Raw genomic sequence first — 17,469 nt, 5'->3', positions numbered from 1 at the left:
TAGATTTTAATATGAAAACCAACGAGGCTGTTCAGAAAGAAAAGTTGGTCAATTGCAGCATCTCTCTTACCGCTAGGGGCAGTCTTAGAGTTTCCTTTGCTTGTATGGTGGATTTAGGGACCGTCAAGACCCCGCCGTCTACAGGCAAAATGTGTTTGATTATAACAAAAACATATGACCAAAACACGACAGAGAGAAAAACAGTAACGGACAAACAAAAAAATAGCGAGTGTTCCCTTATGTATTTCTGAAGCTATATCCAATATTTCCCTGCACAATGTCTTGGTGGTAGCACCATGAATCACTGCAGAACATTTTGAGATTCTAATAAGTAAAATACGTCATGAAGTTCAACCTAGTCTTTACATATGTTCTTATTAATGACTTTTCATTAATCATGCAACTAATCAAGTCAAATAATCTCCATGTGATCCCAAATAAAGTGCGGTGCGGTTTATTTCCCCCCAAACAGAAAGTACTTGAATGCACCGTCATGTTTTGAATCTCAGAATTCAGAGCCTGTGGGTGGGTCTTGAAGGCAGCAGCGCTCCGTACTTGTTAATAGTGACAGAGCGGCAGACTTGACAGTTGCAAGCAGTCGATTCAGGTCAGGATGGTGTGAACTTCAGTGAAGACCTCGAAGTTTGTCTGTTTCTTCTGTCTCGCCATAGCACGGGGATCTGTTGTGTGAACGCAGCATTTTACCATATTTTTCCGGCTGTGTGATTTTTCTTTCCGGTGGTCCTTATTATTTTTCTGAGTGTCTATGTGTCAGAGAGCGCCGGTGTGACCCTGACATGGCTGAGGTACCGCCACCGCAGGCACAGCCGGCCGAGATAGACCCGGACTTTGAGCCTCTCTCCCGCCCGAGATCCTGCACCTGGCCGCTTCAACGGCCGGAGCTCATCGACCCGGCCGGCTCCAATACATCCTCCCCGGCACCGTCCGTGCAACAGGAGCCGGGAGGAAACGCCGAGTTCATCAGCAACCTCGGCTTGTTGGAGGAGAACTATGAGGAGTACGCAGAGCACAAACCCCCGTGCGGCGTTTTTCAGTGTCGGGAGGGAAACTGTGCGCATCCACTTCATCCCCACCATCATCATCACCATCACCCCCAGCAGCAGCAGCAGCAGCCGCAGCCGCAGCCGCAGCAGCAGCAGCAGCTCCCGGGTCCGCAGCTGCCCCCTCAGCAACAGGTGCCTACTCCCGGGGTCCCACCTTTGGGTGGCTCCAGCCAGAGGAAGAGCAGCTCGTCGCGTCGGAACGCCTGGGGGAACATGTCCTACGCTGACCTGATTACCAAGGCGATAGACAGCTCACCTGAAAAGAGGCTGACGCTGTCTCAGATTTACGACTGGATGGTGAACAGTGTGCCTTACTTCAAGGATAAAGGAGACAGCAACAGCTCTGCGGGCTGGAAGGTGAGCGGAATGCATAGGCGGGCAGGCGTGTCAAGCGTTTGATGTTTGCAATTTAACTTTGTTACGCAGTAAGGAACAGCAAAGCAGTTGATCAAGGGAGATTTTTAAAGGAAAATCTTTAATATTGTGTACCGGTATTATCAATGTGCAAAGAGCACGCCTGTACAATATTGTGATTGTTTTTTAAACCTTGGTGCAAACTTAAAGTGCAGGATAGATACCATCAATACCAGCAGACAAACATTTGAGTGCCAGATCCTTATGTCTTAGTGCGCTCATGCCCATTGTGCAAGAGTGGTTAAATGTTTCAAGCAGTGTCCCCAGGTTGAGACAATCCAAACTAGCTCAGTCTGTGGATAGAACTGGGGCCCCTAGGGGGGTTACGGAGTATGTCAACACACGGTAGGTCCTTCATAGGTTTAAGTGGGATTATGGTTGAAAAATACGACAAAGAAACCATCTGAGGGCCCCCTTTCTCATTTTTTTTTTCATGGGGCTGCAAACAGTTGCTTGGTTTGTCTTGGTTTATTGTGTGCCCTTGCTTTTAAATCAGCTGTCTCTGTAGTTGGGCTTAAAAATCTGCAAAAGGTCCTTTAATTCACTCTAAACCGTCAACCAAACTACCTTAATGACACTGTCTAACTATGCTGAAATTTATGGTGCATGACATTTTGTAATCAATAGGCTCCCCTTTCAAGACCTGTCAGATCTCTGGTGTGCATCATGGATGGGTTCCATGTATTATGTAATGAGAAACACCAGTGTTTTTCCTGTCATCCGGTCAGTGACGTCACTGAAAAGTGTTTTCTAGCAGGAGACAAACAAGTCTTGAGACGTCACCTGCTACGGTGTGCTCAGACTGAGCAACTTATTCCACAGAGACAGACACATTTCTGACATATATAGTATATCTAGACGACTCTGGTGCAATATGTCCAGCCTGTCGAGCCGCACAGATAAGTGCCTAAGTTTGAAGGTTTTAGGTTTTATACAAAACTAAGTGTACTACTAAACCACTAAAAAAAAAAAAAAAAAACATCTCACGCCACAGTTAAGCTATCTACGTTCTGCTCCTGCAGATGTCGTTCTCCGTGTTGGTTCAAAGCTGGCTCCTCTCCGTGAACATGGTTCCAAAAATGTTCAACAGTTAGTTTTAAAATGGGCTGCTGAGCTTTGGCATAACCTTTCAAGTTCTGGAGTGATTTCCTCTGTCAGCGGTAGCACATCTGCTGTGTCAGTGAGGAAATGTACAGCTCTAAAGCTGCAGAGGACCAGCCTGCATGACTGACTGTAAACATCCCCCTGCATGCATCTTACAATATGTCTCTTTACAGTGTAGACCTGAAGTACAACACTACAAAAACCAAGCACAGGGCCAGTTTAGTTTGAAGAATAGCTGCCATCTAGAGACTGTAACAGGTAATCTTGAGCTTTATTAGAGAGATTTGATGGTTTGAGTGCAAAGTTTGTCTGAGGGATTGTTCAAATCTGGTTTGACTGAGAGCAATGAGGTGCAGGGATGCTTTGTGGACTTGTATTTCGGAGAAAAGTTAGTCCTGTATTACCATAAAAAATACTGACTCATTTCCATAGCCACTGAAAACCCAGTTCCCTCCTGAAAAATTGGCCTGGAAAAGTTTAACAACAGCTTGTAAAAACATTTGCCCAAAGCCTGAACAAACACATTAATCCGAGTTTGTCTAGCCCCGGTGAGGAAGTCCCTCAACCCGTGAGCAGGCAAAGTTGAGAGTGGGCCAGCGGAGGAGGCAAACTGAAGCCTGCTCGCACTTACAAGACATGAGTCAAATTCGTATTTCTGCCTCTCAGCCATTCCTGAAACCCCTGCATTCTCATCAGACGTCATTTCAAAGTTGTCAGGAAATGCCTTTGGGAAACCTCAATCAAATATAGCTCCATTGTTTAACACTCCCATGTGAAAAGCTTAATCACAGCTTATATTTTGACTTGTGGCTGAGCTAAACCTCCTTTTCCTCTTCTCTTTAGTTCTTAATCTACATTCTTGTGAATGTACTGTAGGTGGTGGGAATGCGGATTTAATTTTTTTTAAAGGGAAGCAGTGGAGTAAACGGCTCGGAGCTCCCCCGACAATAACAGGAGGCGACACAAACAGCTCAATCAGTGTTGGGGAGTGTGTCGGAGGGGAAGGCGCTGGGAGAAGGGGGATGCTGGGAACAACGTCAAACATCCTCCATTCCTGAGTTGTGCGCTCATATCTTTGTGTCCCTGTCTTCTAGAGTTTCCTCAGCGGATGCTTCAGCTTGGAGAAAGGGATCACTGCTCTTTATCCTATCGCTTCCTTTCATGCACTCTCCCAGACCTTTTGCTGAAGGTGTTTGTTTGAGTGGAGCTCAGGGAGTGAGATACAGATACTTGCAAATGTTTCACTTGAACCTGGCTCTTTTACATCACCCCACTACCCCTATTGTTGGATTAAATATAATAATAACTGACACGAATATCATTGTTCTTGTTTCGTTTTGCGTAAACATTTCCCCTCACTCCAATCTTAAGGGTCAAAGTTCTACTATAGTCTCTCTTTCTATTGTGTGCCATTCGGTAAATCAACAAATGGGGATGGAGTTTTCACCAAGAACAGAAATCCTGTTGATCTTTTATATAAAATCAACACATCTTTGCTTCAACCTCTGCATTCCTGAGCGCTGGCATGCTGGCCGGGCCTTGGAACCTCTAGCTAATAGTTATTTTTACACTTTCCTGTTAAAAAAACACGGCGGTCCCCCCACAATGAACTATGATGCATTTCCTGCCGAGTGCATGGAAAACAGTGCCATGTGTTAACATCCCCACCCTGCAAAACACGAGGGTCAGGGCTGGAAAAAGAGGAGGAATCAATAGGAGAGACCATATATGGATTGCCATTGTGCAACTTTATACCATGTCAGCATTCATGCCACATATTAAACAAAAGCATCTTACTATTATGTTCTGCGTCATTTCCTGGACCATGTATTGACTTTACCACATGCATGAGTGTCTTTATTTGTAGTGGCAGACAGAGATAAGCCAGAGACCTCATGGTGGATGGAGGGCGTTGAGTTTGAACCTCTGTGATTATACCGCTCCACCTAGAAAACTGGAGATGGGTGGAGCGCAGGATGAGGGCGATGCTGCTGCCTCTGCAGCTTCCTGGCTCCCTCATCGAGATTTCTTTTTTGTTTTCCCTCTAAAAATGGCGTGCCAGCTTAGAGCCCCTTGCCACAAGAGAGGGCCCCCGACAACTGGGAGGACTGGTTCCCCTGAGATATTGGTGGGTCTATGAGTGGCGGGGAACAGCAACGTACGCTTGGCATCTTACTGGCACTGTTTTTCTCAGTGAACTGTGACATTAAATAATGGAACAGGAAGTGGCACCCCTGTCTTTAACTGGCACTGAGGTGTGCATTTTACAAATGTTAATTGTAAGAAAGTAGCTCTATGATCTGAGCTGCGGAGAAACCATTGATTAGTGTTGTTATGTTATGATAAGGTAGTTTGTGTTATTAATGTACCAGTGCTTTGTAGATAGACACCTGTCTGTGTTATCGGTCTGGTTTGAAGCGGTTTATCTTACTTTGTCATCTAACATGAATGTCAGAAATGCCCCTTGATGCCTGTGCACCCGGTTGATTTGGTTGTTTAATGTTTGCATATACCCACCGTGAAAACTAATGACAGACAACACTGAACATATTTATTCAGGAGGAACTGAGTGGCACTGTGGAAAAACTCACAATGCTTCTATTTGAACAGCACAACATCCCCCAGATTAACCGGCAGCTGATGAAGGGAGCCACAAGAACTGCAGAGTTGGCAAAACCCAGTTCCCCTGCAACTTTGGTTGACTGCAACTTTCAAGAAAAGTCCAAAAACTCTAAAGTTTCCCAGCAGAACGCTGAATTGTCACGAGATGGTGAACGTTATTTACTTCTCCTGTAATACCAGTGGTTTTAATGTTGTGACTGATCGGCGTTTGTAAGCTGTGTTTGCAGATGACTGCCACGCATTTAAATTTCAGTTCAGTTCAGTTTTACAAAGCCAGTTGTCTCCAATAATAAAGTCAATAGGAAGTCTTAAAATAATACAATATATACCGCATATAAATTTAATTCCAACCAAAATTTTGGTTTAGACTACTACAGCTATTGGATGGATTACCATGCAATCTTGCTGAGATGTTGATGTTCTACACGATAGCTGGAACACCAACAGGAGGTTTACGTTTGTGGTGTTGAGTGAAATGTTGGATGAACCCTCTGTGAGAGGTTTCCTGAGAGGCTTTGGCAGGACCTGACTCCTTCTGTGGCTCAGTAGGTTGAGTGGGTTGTCCACAGAGAGGGAGTTAGTGGTTCGATTCCACGGCACATAGACCACATCTCAGTGCCCTTGGCTACTGAAACTCTAGTGTGTGAGTGTGTGCGCACTTGTGTGAGGAATGGGTGGATGTGTCACTGTAACTGTATTGAGTACCAATATATAGAAATAGCACTATATAAATACAAGACCCACCTCCTGCTAGCTGTCACTCAGCTCCACCCTATAACCGTTTTTAAATTAGGTGGAGTACTGCAAGGCCATGATGGCAACGCCTAGGACCACCCCACTGACATTCTAAACTGCTCCTCAGGAAACCTATGGATAACATCATGGAGGGTTCACCTTCCTTATATACAGTCCATGGACACATGGACACCATGAACTGTATATGAAGATGGCATCACCCACAGATTTCCCAGAGAGAGGTTTTGGTACTGCCTGACTCTGCTAACTCCTGACTAATCCCAAGCTGGAGAAAGAGATGAATGGAGTTCGTGTTGTGATGTCACCAATGCTCAGGCCAAAATAACTGAATTTGTTTCACCACTACTGCCGTCTCCTCCACCCACTTCACTTCAGATACACTCATTTATGAATTAGCCATGAGTAAATTGAAAACCTCAGAGCCACCCCATTGAGCTTCAAAATGGCTCTTTCGGAAACTTGTGGGTGACGAAATAGAGTGTTCGTCAGTCTTTTCATGTACAATACATGGGCATGTGGACACTGTGGCACACACCTCCCAGTCAATGCAGCGACATCCTTAGTTATGCATTACTTGAAAAATGTATACATATTTTTTTAAAATTGCAGTTGTCACAAATAGCAGAACCATGTTTTTGTGTCGGGCTTTAAATGTGTTTATTTCTGCTTTTTCTGTTTAGCTTTTTATCTTATCTTCCAATCTTATAAAAACACTGGAGTGGGCTGCTTAAATCAATCATATTCTCAGATAACCATTTAATTGTGGGTCTATGAACTCAATTTGAAAAAGAGACAACAACCACTAAAAGAAGCAAGAAAATACTGAATCACTGCCAGCTATTTGTCTTGGGATCACAAGGTTAAAAAGGGAGGCCTGCCCTGAACTTAAAGAGGCCCACTTAAAGCTTCAAGTAACCCCATGAAGAAAGGAAGGCTTGGAGCGGGGGCTTTCAAAGCAGAGCGACTGTGGCTTCAGGGAAGGAGGGGAGCAATCAGCTGACTGGCTGGCTGTGAGCTGAGGACTGTGTACAGTCTGCTGTCTGCACGTGTGCATCTGTGGAATCTGTGGCATGTGAATCTTTGCATTGTCCTCAAACCCGCACTGGATATTAATCCCCCCTTAACAGTAAGTCCACAAAAATAACTTGGCCTCAAATTCATTATACAAAACATACAGAAGAGTGGGGACCAAGGAAGGCAAAGAAGTATGGTGTGAAGAAGATAAAGAGAAATGGGAAAAAGTAGATTAAGTTTAGTGTCCAATCCAGCTAAAAAAACAAACGTGTTTAACCTGAATTAGAATTTCTCAATATCCAAGTATTATTCATGTGTGGTGTGTGTTTTGCTATTCTCGTTTGCCCTCTCCTTGTTTATCTGAAGCCGAACCCCTAGCACAAAGCTCTCCATTCTTTTTCATGGTTCCACTTTGAAGCCATTGCAGAAGTAGGTCAGTCAGTTTGATGCTCAGTGTTAATGAAGTAGTCTACATTGTGCCTGGAGCCGCGAAGGGGCGACATGCCCTCCACACCGAGCTTCAGTGCTCTTCTTCTGCAGCTGCGCTCGCCTCTTTGCCACCCTGCAACGGAACTCTCAGGTCCCACGCTCATTTTCAACAAGAACGTCCTGGGTCAGATGAGAAAGGGGGGAGGGGTGCACAGGAAGACACTGTCAGGAAGTGGCGTGTCCTTTTGCTGTAATCTCTGCAAGTGCTGTACTTTCTTATTCTCTCATTTACACCACATATCTGAGGGTTTGCTAGTAGTGTCTGCACGCTCACAGATGAGCAAGTTACTCCCTTTTGTCACCGATTATTTTGACGAATGAGGAGGAACCACTTGTTCCTGTCTTGCGTTTTATTTCGACGAGAATAAGAAGCATGATGACAAAAAATAAATGTGTCCTTCAGCGCAATTGTAATATTATAAGAAATTTCAAGTCTTGTCTCATGACATCAAATGTATTGCACAGTCTTAATGGGAAGTCCCTCTGTTCACTAACATTATGAGCTGTGAAGTCACCCAGTTAGCAGAACTCCATTCATTTCCTACACATCTGAGGATCCAGCCAGAATGTGGAAGGTCAACAACCTGGTCAAGAAGTCTGCCCCAGCTGAATCATGGTTCCTGGCAGCTGCAGAGATTAGCATACTTCCTCATTTCCCTGTTAATGTGATTTTGAAAGGTGGACAATTGTTCGGACGTGTTTCCTCGTTCTCTACGACTTTTGTCGTAAATATAAAAAAGCATTAGGGCAGAAGCAAAATAAAACAATGCTTAAAGGACGGCTGCACCCATCGCTGGGATCAAGGACTCAGTGACTGCAAGAGGGAATTTGAAAAAAAAAAAGTTTATGCAACATCACTGCAAAATGTAAATGTCTTACAACTAGACTGTTTAAAGGAGACATTCTCTCACCCAGGTATTTTCTGCTAAAGGTGCTAATATTAGCTTTATTTAAATGCTACGTTATTTCATGTTAAAAAACATAACACAGCATTAGCACAAGTATAGTTAGACCTATGGTATATGATTGCATTATCTAAAACCCAAAGCTAACATTAAATACCAGAAGTCACTGATCATTCCAGACAAAGTCTAGTAGTCTAGTAGCACACCCTGGATTTAGTAGTTTATTTTTTCACTTGTAACAGGAAGAATTTTAAAAGTTGTGTCTCAACAAGTGTCTCTACAGTACTTGCAGTAGATGCAAATTTATTCTAATTCACCTTTCCCTTAGCTTATCATCATGAACTAAATACCAGCCGTCATCATTGATATAAAACAGAGTTACTGATTTGAGAAGCAGCTGGTCTCCAGCAGTCGCTCTCCTGGGAGGGCCTCTGTCCTGTCTGTGGTTGTGTCTGGTGCTGTACGTAAAATGTTTGGACCAATTGCAAGTGGGGCCACTTTCACTGCGGCTGCACCTGTCGCACCAACTGGGCCCTGTTTGTTTACTTATCCTGCGACCGTTACTGCAAGCCTCATGCTTCACTACACAAGAAACAGCAGCTGTGTCAATTCGATTGTTTTCAAGTCCAGTAGGAGGAGTCGGTTCATACTGCAGCAGTTTGTTTTGAAGTTATTGATCACAGATGATTCAAAGTCAGGTTCAGAGACCTTTGGTAGACAGTTCTTATCTTAGCAGGTGTGCTGTAGAGAGACAACTGCTTTCTGCTGCACTGTATTTGCAGAATTGTGTCTAATGGTGGCATTTTCCAAACCAAACTGAAAATAGATTTTGTGTTCTTGCACCAGATGACCCCAAAACCTATGAGGCTTGAAAACACACATTCTCCACTGTAACAGCAGTTTGCATCAGAGCCAGCACCGCAAGCGATTCTGTCCTCAAGAGCACTAGATGCCAAAATGGAGCAGCAGTTAACTTGTGGACGGGCTTGTGTTGAATAATGCATCACTGCTCTAATTTCTTAATAGATCTTCTCTCTTACGCATTTTTGTCACTTACAGGCCTCCATAATCAGTGCATGGGAACTTCCCTGGTTGCCAAGAAAGGCCATTGGAGAATAATGCCTTAATGCCTCACATTCAGATGAGATGTCATGCAGCCACAGGTGCACATATTTTGCTACTTCACAGTCAGTTAAAAGAGCCACAACAATACATTTTATAAAGAAGTTTAGCTACAATGAAATAAAGGCCACCTTGGGTCAGGCTTTTAGAGGAATAATGTGCGAATGGGCCACCTCCTGCATTAGTGAAGCAGAGGATGTCTTTTCTTCTCTATGGGCTGAGGTGAGGTCTGTCTCAGACGAGGATTATCCCAGGCCGAGTAGAGAATGCGCTTTTCCAGGGCCCAGTCATGCGGTCCATGATCTATTGTGGGCACTAATCAGACGCTGTGGACATTTGCATATTGGCTGCAATTTCAGCCAGGCATGAGCAAGACATGTCATTTGGTTAGTGGTATAAAAGCCAGTTCACAGACAAGTCTGCTCGGCACACAGCTCAGATCTCAGGTCCTCCGATAATGACTCATTTCCTGTCGTCAGTTACAGATTGAGATCATGTAAAAAAAAAAGAAGAAGAAAATGGAGGAAAAGGTCATGAATCAAATGAACATGCGTCAGATTGAACGGTGCATTTGTGGCCATGCACTGACTGCTAACTACACCTCAAGCCTGTTCAATCTGCATGTGCAGGATGTCCTGTGACACAGGAAGCCTTATTTAAAAGTCAGTGGAAGAGAAGGGCGGAGTACGCTTTTAGGGAGGGGGGGTTCTGTTATGGTGAGTCAGAAAGCAGGTCCGACCCAGCGTCTTTTCGCATCTGATGCTTCTCCTCCTCTCTCTGCTCCTATTCAATCCAACCTGTTTGCATGTCTCTGTCAGCGCCGACTGAGGAGCTCATGTTCAGCACACAGTGAACCCAATGACCCTCTGGCGGCAAAAACATCATACTCTGTCACCCTCCCCACTTTTGCTTTGAACTCTGTAACCTCCCCTTTACTTTCTTTGCAACAGAAAAAATCCCATTTGTGCACAGCCCTCTCTGCCTTCACTCTATGCTAATGTATGGTTTGAGGTTTGAAGACTGAGGATAGTCTTCAAAAGTAATGCTAAAAATCTCTTTTTATTCTTCCCTTGCAGGAAGTTAAATATTTTTTTAAACATTCTTTATCGAACCATCCTCAACATGTTTTGTTTTCTATCAGAAAGTTTTAACATTCTCAAGTAATTTAGCCATAACTCAGAATATTATAAAACAAGATATCATTTTTCCATACTAATAGTGTCTGAGTCATATTCTTGCCAAAAGCCTAACTTCAACCCAAGACCAACATTTCAGAGACGCACTCAGACAATCCGTCCATTGTTTTGAACGCGAGTGTGTCTGTCTCCACGCTTTGTGTATCCCAGTTGAATCCTGTGGTTGGGGACATCTGGCTTTACTAACTGCAGGGAGCTTCTTTCTTGTTCACATGAGTATTTAGGGGAAATTCCCTGCTGGTGCCATCTTATGTCTTATGTTGGGTTTCATTGTAGTACTACAAGTTACATATTAGGTCGATGTTTTTGTCAGACGTTGTCACGGCAAGGTCGTGCAGTATGTCTGCATACTTTATGAGCATTGTTAATTTTCTCCCTCAGTGAATTACCGCAGGAGACCCTTTTTTTTTTAGGTCTCATAACAGAGCATTAGAGAAAATTAAATGAAAAAGGGTTTAGGTGTACATGCATGAATGAAAAAGAGCAGATGAGTTTCTGCTGAAGGTTAGCTCTTTTGGAAGTGTAACTGTCAAAGTTTGGGAAGATTGAATCTGTGTGATGATTCAAAAATCAGCTGTGATGATTCAGAGATTGTTTTTCTATATTCAAAAATATTTTTTATTTTCAATTAGGTTTCGAGGGGAAGGCATCGCTGGGTGGGATATTGTTGTTTAGATAAAACTAGATGAAGACGTATGATCACAGGCTAGTGAGGAGGGAAAAGGGGTGACAAGCCTAATAAATTCAAGTATGGGATTTCACAAAGCAACCAGTTCAATTTCCATTTCTATCTTTGTAGCATCAGTGATGAAACAAATTGTCTCAAGACGATTTACAAAATCGGTAGGAGAGAGAGGGACACGCAGCAGTTAACATGCTATACAGCAGTAGCACAGGACTGGATGACTAGAAAAAGAGAAAAATTTAGAGGACAGGAGCCCAGTGTCAGAGAAAAGAGAGTAGAGGACATGTGCTCAGAGCATCGTCCCTTAGCAGCCTAGGCCACTCCAGTCCTAACTATAAGCTTGATCAAAAAAGTTCCACTCACTTCCTACTTTCAGTCACAGACAAGTGAAGGATGGTAAATACTACTTAATGTTAACTTAGAAGTTAAAACATTTTTCTAAATGAGCCCATTTTGTTGTTGTGAGAAAAGCTTGAAACTGATACAAGCCATGAGAAAATTGCAGGTTAATGCTGAAACAATGAATTATTGTAAATGAACACCCAGATGAGATATTGTACAGACAGATAGGACTGACATTTATATTTTCTTTTAACCAGAAGTTCTGCGTACTTGTACATAGTTTTTAAACTTTTAAACATAATGTTATAATAACTCACAGTACAATTCACAAGTATTCTTTGTAATGTGTGATTTTACTGTGACTAAAACTTACAAATTATTATTTTTTTCCTCATTCAGAACTCTATCAGACACAACCTGTCTCTGCACAGCCGCTTTGTGCGCATACAGAATGAGGGAACAGGAAAAAGCTCCTGGTGGATGCTGAACCCAGAAGGAGGAAAGAATGGAAAGTCACCACGACGCAGAGCTGCCTCCATGGACAACAACAATAAATTTGTCAAGAGCAGAGGAAGGGCCACGAAGAAAAAGGTACAGAATCGCTAGCAATATACTCAATAAACAAAAGTCATAGATAGATATTTTGGTCATTTTCTTTCACAATTCTTCAGGGCACAAAAATAGTTTGGTGAATATTTTATGTTTTTCTGTCCCTAGATGGCTCTACAAGAAGGGGTTGAGGGAGGAGCAGGCAGCCCTGGTTCCCAGTACTCTAATTGGCTGGGTAGCCCAAACTCCCACAGCAACGACGATTTTGAAGCCTGGAGCTCTTTTAGGACACGCACCAGCTCCGACGCCAGTACTTTGAGTGGACGCCGTTCACCTTTCCCTTCTGAACAGGATGACCTAGCGGAGTCTGACAACCACATCATGTATCCTGGAGTGACGGGGACTAAGATAACCTCCACCCTGCCCAGCCTGTCCGAGGTGGCCGGCTCTATGGGCCAACGTGGCTCAGAAAACGTCATGGAGAGTCTGCTGGACAACCTGAACCTGCTGTCTCCTAAACCACCCCAGCTCGGCTCTGACCCCTCACATTCCCCACATACTGCCATGCTTCAGAGCAGTCCCTACAGCTCCACTGCCTTGACCACACGGCAACAACAGGACTATCATAAGTGCATGTATGGCCAGGTGAGGATGAACTCCCTGTCCCCTGTTCCCCTGCAGACACTTCCAGAGTCCAAGCCGACCTTTGGGGCTTATGAGAATCAGTATATCTGCCCTGCCGGGCTCCTCAAAGAGCTGCTGTCTGCAGATGCAGACACCAGTAGGGACATGAGACCCTCTAGGGATTCACTGGGGTCTGAGGTTGGGAGGGGACGTTGCCTCATGACCCCTTACAGCAGCCAGAGCCATGTAGGGGGCCATAATGCAGTAAAAATGATAAATCCCCCTCAGAGTCACACAGTTCCTTGTGTAAATCCACCACCTATACATAGCCAGGGTCCTGCTGCCTCACGAGACTTGAATAGCTGTAACATGATACCCTTGACTAGTCTGACTAGTCTTTCAGGACCCCCTCCTCGAATGACAAGCCTGAGGACATGCATGCAGGTTCCCCGTGGACACCCAGCGCACACTAATGATGCCTCTGTAAGCTACAGCAGCAGCAACAGTTACAGGGAGCTTCACCCACACGGCCATCATCAGGATCGGCTACCTAGTGACCTGGACAACGTGTCCATTGAGAGGCTTGAATGTGACCTGGAGTCGGTCCTCCACGACACCCTCATGGATGGTGGGGCGCTCGACTTTAATTTTGACCCAGCAGCTGGATCTCATGGGTTTTCCCAGAGGGTGAAGACGACCACACACAGCTGGGTGTCAGGGTAGGATGCCTGCTGGATCACAAAGAGGTGAGACCAACATTTACCCTGGCAGAAGGTGCATGCATTCACTGAAATTATTACCAATAAAGCCGAAGTTTCTCATCACTAAACATTTTCCATTTTCCCTCACAGGTTTTTCACAACGTCACTGCTCACCTTCGCTCAGAAAGTGAAAAATATATATACAAAGACGTCGCTACCATCACTCAGAGAGCATCTGACACAAACTTATCCTCAAATATGTACATCCTGAATCATATGCTCACATATAACAGTCATGTTATTTCTTTACATTTAAGAGTGAACAGAGGACTTTTGTCCTTCAGATACCTATACTAAAATAAGATGGCGAGAACTGATATTCATATTAACAGGGATGCAAGTGAACGAGTCTTGTTTACAATGTCCTCTCAAAGACAGCATGTATGTATACAATTAAAAGTATATACTAGTAAATAGTACTGTGTAAATAAGAAACAACACAGTATTGGTGCCTGACAACTATTAAAGTGAAAGTAATTTCTTAATTTGTGTGATTTGTGGTCAGTCTCACATTTGACCTTTTGTTGTAAGGCTTTGCAGCATTCACCAGACTCACCTGAGAATACCTGTAGGACTATGAGGTGAACTGGAGGCACAACTATAAGTTGAGATTTTACAGCACATACTGATCTGTAGTTGACAGAAAAATGTTTTAAAATCAATGACAAATAATGACATAATTGTTAACCTATCTAATAGATAAACCACTCTATCATCTGCATAGTGATGCATATTAAAATGATAAAATAGTCAAGTAGACGTCTGACAGGAAATGAAGCCAATGACAGTAAGATATGTATGGGGATGTGCAACATCAGAGAGCACATTATGAAAAAAACAACAATAAATTAAGGACATTTTCTCATTCACACAACTTAAATATTGAGACAGATGTTGTGGTACAGTGCAGCTATCCAGTCAACAGTCAACTTCACTGTCAGGCGTTTTTAGAGACTCCAAAACAAACTGAGTTGCTGAATGAAAATAAGTCATTACTGACAACTGTATTTATTTATGTTTTGATTTTAATTGTGGCTGGTTGATTAATGCTTCATCCTCTACGCTTGTAAAATGCCATATATGTATATACGTATGTACGTGTTGTATTGATGTTCTGTTATTTTTCCTCTTTAAATCAATCAAATTAATTTCAAAGAAGGAAAAACTTTCTAAATACTGTTTACTGAAAGTTCATATCAGTATCAGTATACATAGAGAAGTAAAATTTGCAAATGTTCCTTGTATTGTTAAGGGTGTTTTAATGCAGTAATTCAGAGTTGTTTAAAAATGCAGGGATTTTTATAGTTTTTAAAATGCCAGTGGGACATTTCTTGCATCTAGGATAGGATTACCTGATGTTTTGCAAATCATTTGTAAAGTTATGACTAACTTCTCAAACCCATATTGGACCCACTGGAAAAAATAAACTTGGCTAACAAGTTGAAATCACTTTCTGATTAAAGGGACATTTTGGACAATCTGGAGCTTTTCACCTGATTGATGCTGGGTGATATAGTGAGAGCAGGAGCGAATGGAAAGGTTGATGGCAAGACCCTGAACTTGGTTTCTCTTTACCTCCAAGCAGCTACAGCTGTTATGCACCAAAGACTCTCCACAAAACAGATTTCAAAGAAAGTGCCAATTCACTGTGCCTACCCTGTCTCCGACTTATTTTCTTCACTTTTACTTTTTTGTATATGAGTTTGAAATTACTTAGCTGTTATTGTACTGGAACATTATACTGTATAAATGTGTGAGACATGGTTGTTTACATATCTCAGTCCAAACTATATCAGAAAAATATATGAACACTCATACCTCAAAATATTTTACCTCTGAAGTGCTGAAGGGATTTTATTTTCCTGCCATTGTCCTCAGTGAGTAATGTATTGAATTCACTTCTGACATGTGATTTTTGTACATATTTTTAATTTTTGTTTTTTATTAAATAATGCTGAAACCAGTTACATTTGGATGTATTCAGTGTGGGGCCTGCTCTGTCTTTGCATTTCAATGCTTATTATCACCACTAGGTTTTATTAAATGTAAGGTAAAGGAAAATACTTTCAAATTATAAATTTAGATTTTTTTTCAAACAAATGTGCATTCATCTGTCGTCTGATAAAACTCAGTGAAAGGTATGTACCAGACAGAACATGGAGTCAAATATTTAATAATGCATTTAATGCGCTACTCACGATATGTAATTATTGAATAAAGAATAGATATATGCTGGAACCATTTGAACACAGTGCTAAAGTTTGTTACACTCAACATTCAAAGACTGACTTGTTTTGATATTTCATATAAAACATTATGCAAATGATGAAACATTTCAGGAAAGATGAAATGCAGATTTATTTTTGCCTTTGATATCCACGTCCAGATTTTTTTTAAAGAAAGCTTTTTTCCCTTTGTAACTTCAATGCACTCCACTTGCAATTAAAGGAAAAAATGGACCTGAAATCATGTGCGGGTGATTTTTTCTGCCCAAAAGAGAAAACAAGTTTTTTTCAAAAACGTCTTTTTTAGGAATGTAAAAGAATAGCCATTAAAACCTTAATATACAGTATGTTTAGGTACATGAGAGACTGGAGCCTATCCCAGCTATCATTGGGCAAGCGGTGGGGTACACCCTGGACAGGTCTCCAGTCGATCACAGGGCTAATAGAGAGACCATTCACACTCACACCTACGGCCAATTTAGAATCACCGAAGGAAGCTGGAGTACAGAGTGTATAATGATTTCTAAATTATTTTACATCATGTATTATTCTAACTCTGTGTCCATCATGTTGATTAGTGAAACAATGGCTGAAGCTCTTGGCTGAGGACCCATGGAGGGCAAGATGGACAGGAAAGCCTGTTAGTTATGTAAAATATGTCATTCTTAAAGCAAGGGTGACATATATTACCAAAGAGATCAAACAACCACAAAGGTTGGTTGTTTGAAGGTTTACATGCCGTAGCAGTGTCTCCAGTGTCTGATGTCAAATGAAAGAAGGTTGAGCTAAAAACAACAACATAGGACCTGAAGTGGCCCTTCATGTTTATACATGAATTCCCCCTATGCTTCTGTACTCATTTAAGTTGTAGAAATCAGCCTCATACAATTGCATATTGTATTTTCCGGTTATCAGTCATAAATGTGTCTTTGTAATTCCACAATTTTGTCTTTAAAGTCCATTAAATGTTCACTTCACATCAGTATTAAAAGAAAAACTCACATAATGAAAGTGGCTTCATTAACTCAAGCCTATTTCTTTCTTTCTAAACAGTTTTTTTTTTACTAACTATTTTGCACCTCCACTCTGTACTGTACATTGAAATTTCCCTTGAATCTCGGTTTAAGTATCTGTCCACAAACACCAACTCTTCCTCCAGGCTCAGTCTATCAGACGCCTCTTTACTGTTTGTTTAGTCGACAAAGATTGTAACTTTGGAAAACAACTTGACCTGCCGTGACTCGAGGTTATTACTTGACTCCAGTGCTAGAGTATCTTAAACAGTGAAGCTGACTGTGAGGAATGAGGCTTGTGCAGGATGGACACCCGTCATTAAGCACACATGGAACCCACATGCTGTTGTCCAGACACTCAAAGGTCACGGCAGGCCACGCAGGTGAGTGAGTGCTTCAGTTCAACTTGGCTCATTGATATTTTTGTGATGTGAAACGATAAAATGTCACATAACCATTAACTGTCATTAAACACACTTGAGAAAACGTTTTCATCTGTGTGACAGTTCACACATCACAGATCCCTCTGTAACTACATCTAGCACACTGCCTACAGTAGTTCCAGGTTTATGAACCCAGGGCAA

At 42.4% G+C, this 17,469-nt stretch overlaps 1 protein-coding gene across 1 annotated transcript; it reads left to right on the top strand.

Annotated features, from left to right (window-relative positions):
• Window positions 1-556: 556 nt before the first annotated feature.
• Window positions 557-15,890, top strand: LOC125021738 (forkhead box protein O1-A-like). The gene is made up of 4 exons (XM_047607901.1): window positions 557-1,421; window positions 12,113-12,304; window positions 12,431-13,632; window positions 13,738-15,890. Exons 1-3 carry the CDS (start codon window positions 798-800, stop codon window positions 13,607-13,609), a joined length of 1,995 nt encoding a protein of 664 aa, XP_047463857.1. The 5' UTR covers window positions 557-797; the 3' UTR covers window positions 13,610-13,632; window positions 13,738-15,890.
• Window positions 15,891-17,469: the final 1,579 nt, after the last annotated feature.

This window comes from Mugil cephalus, chromosome 15, assembly GCF_022458985.1.
Source record: "Mugil cephalus isolate CIBA_MC_2020 chromosome 15, CIBA_Mcephalus_1.1, whole genome shotgun sequence".
NCBI lineage: Eukaryota > Metazoa > Chordata > Actinopteri > Mugiliformes > Mugilidae > Mugil > Mugil cephalus.
The sequence above is the reverse complement of the archived record's forward strand: the minus strand, read 5'-3'. Positions and strand labels throughout refer to the sequence as shown.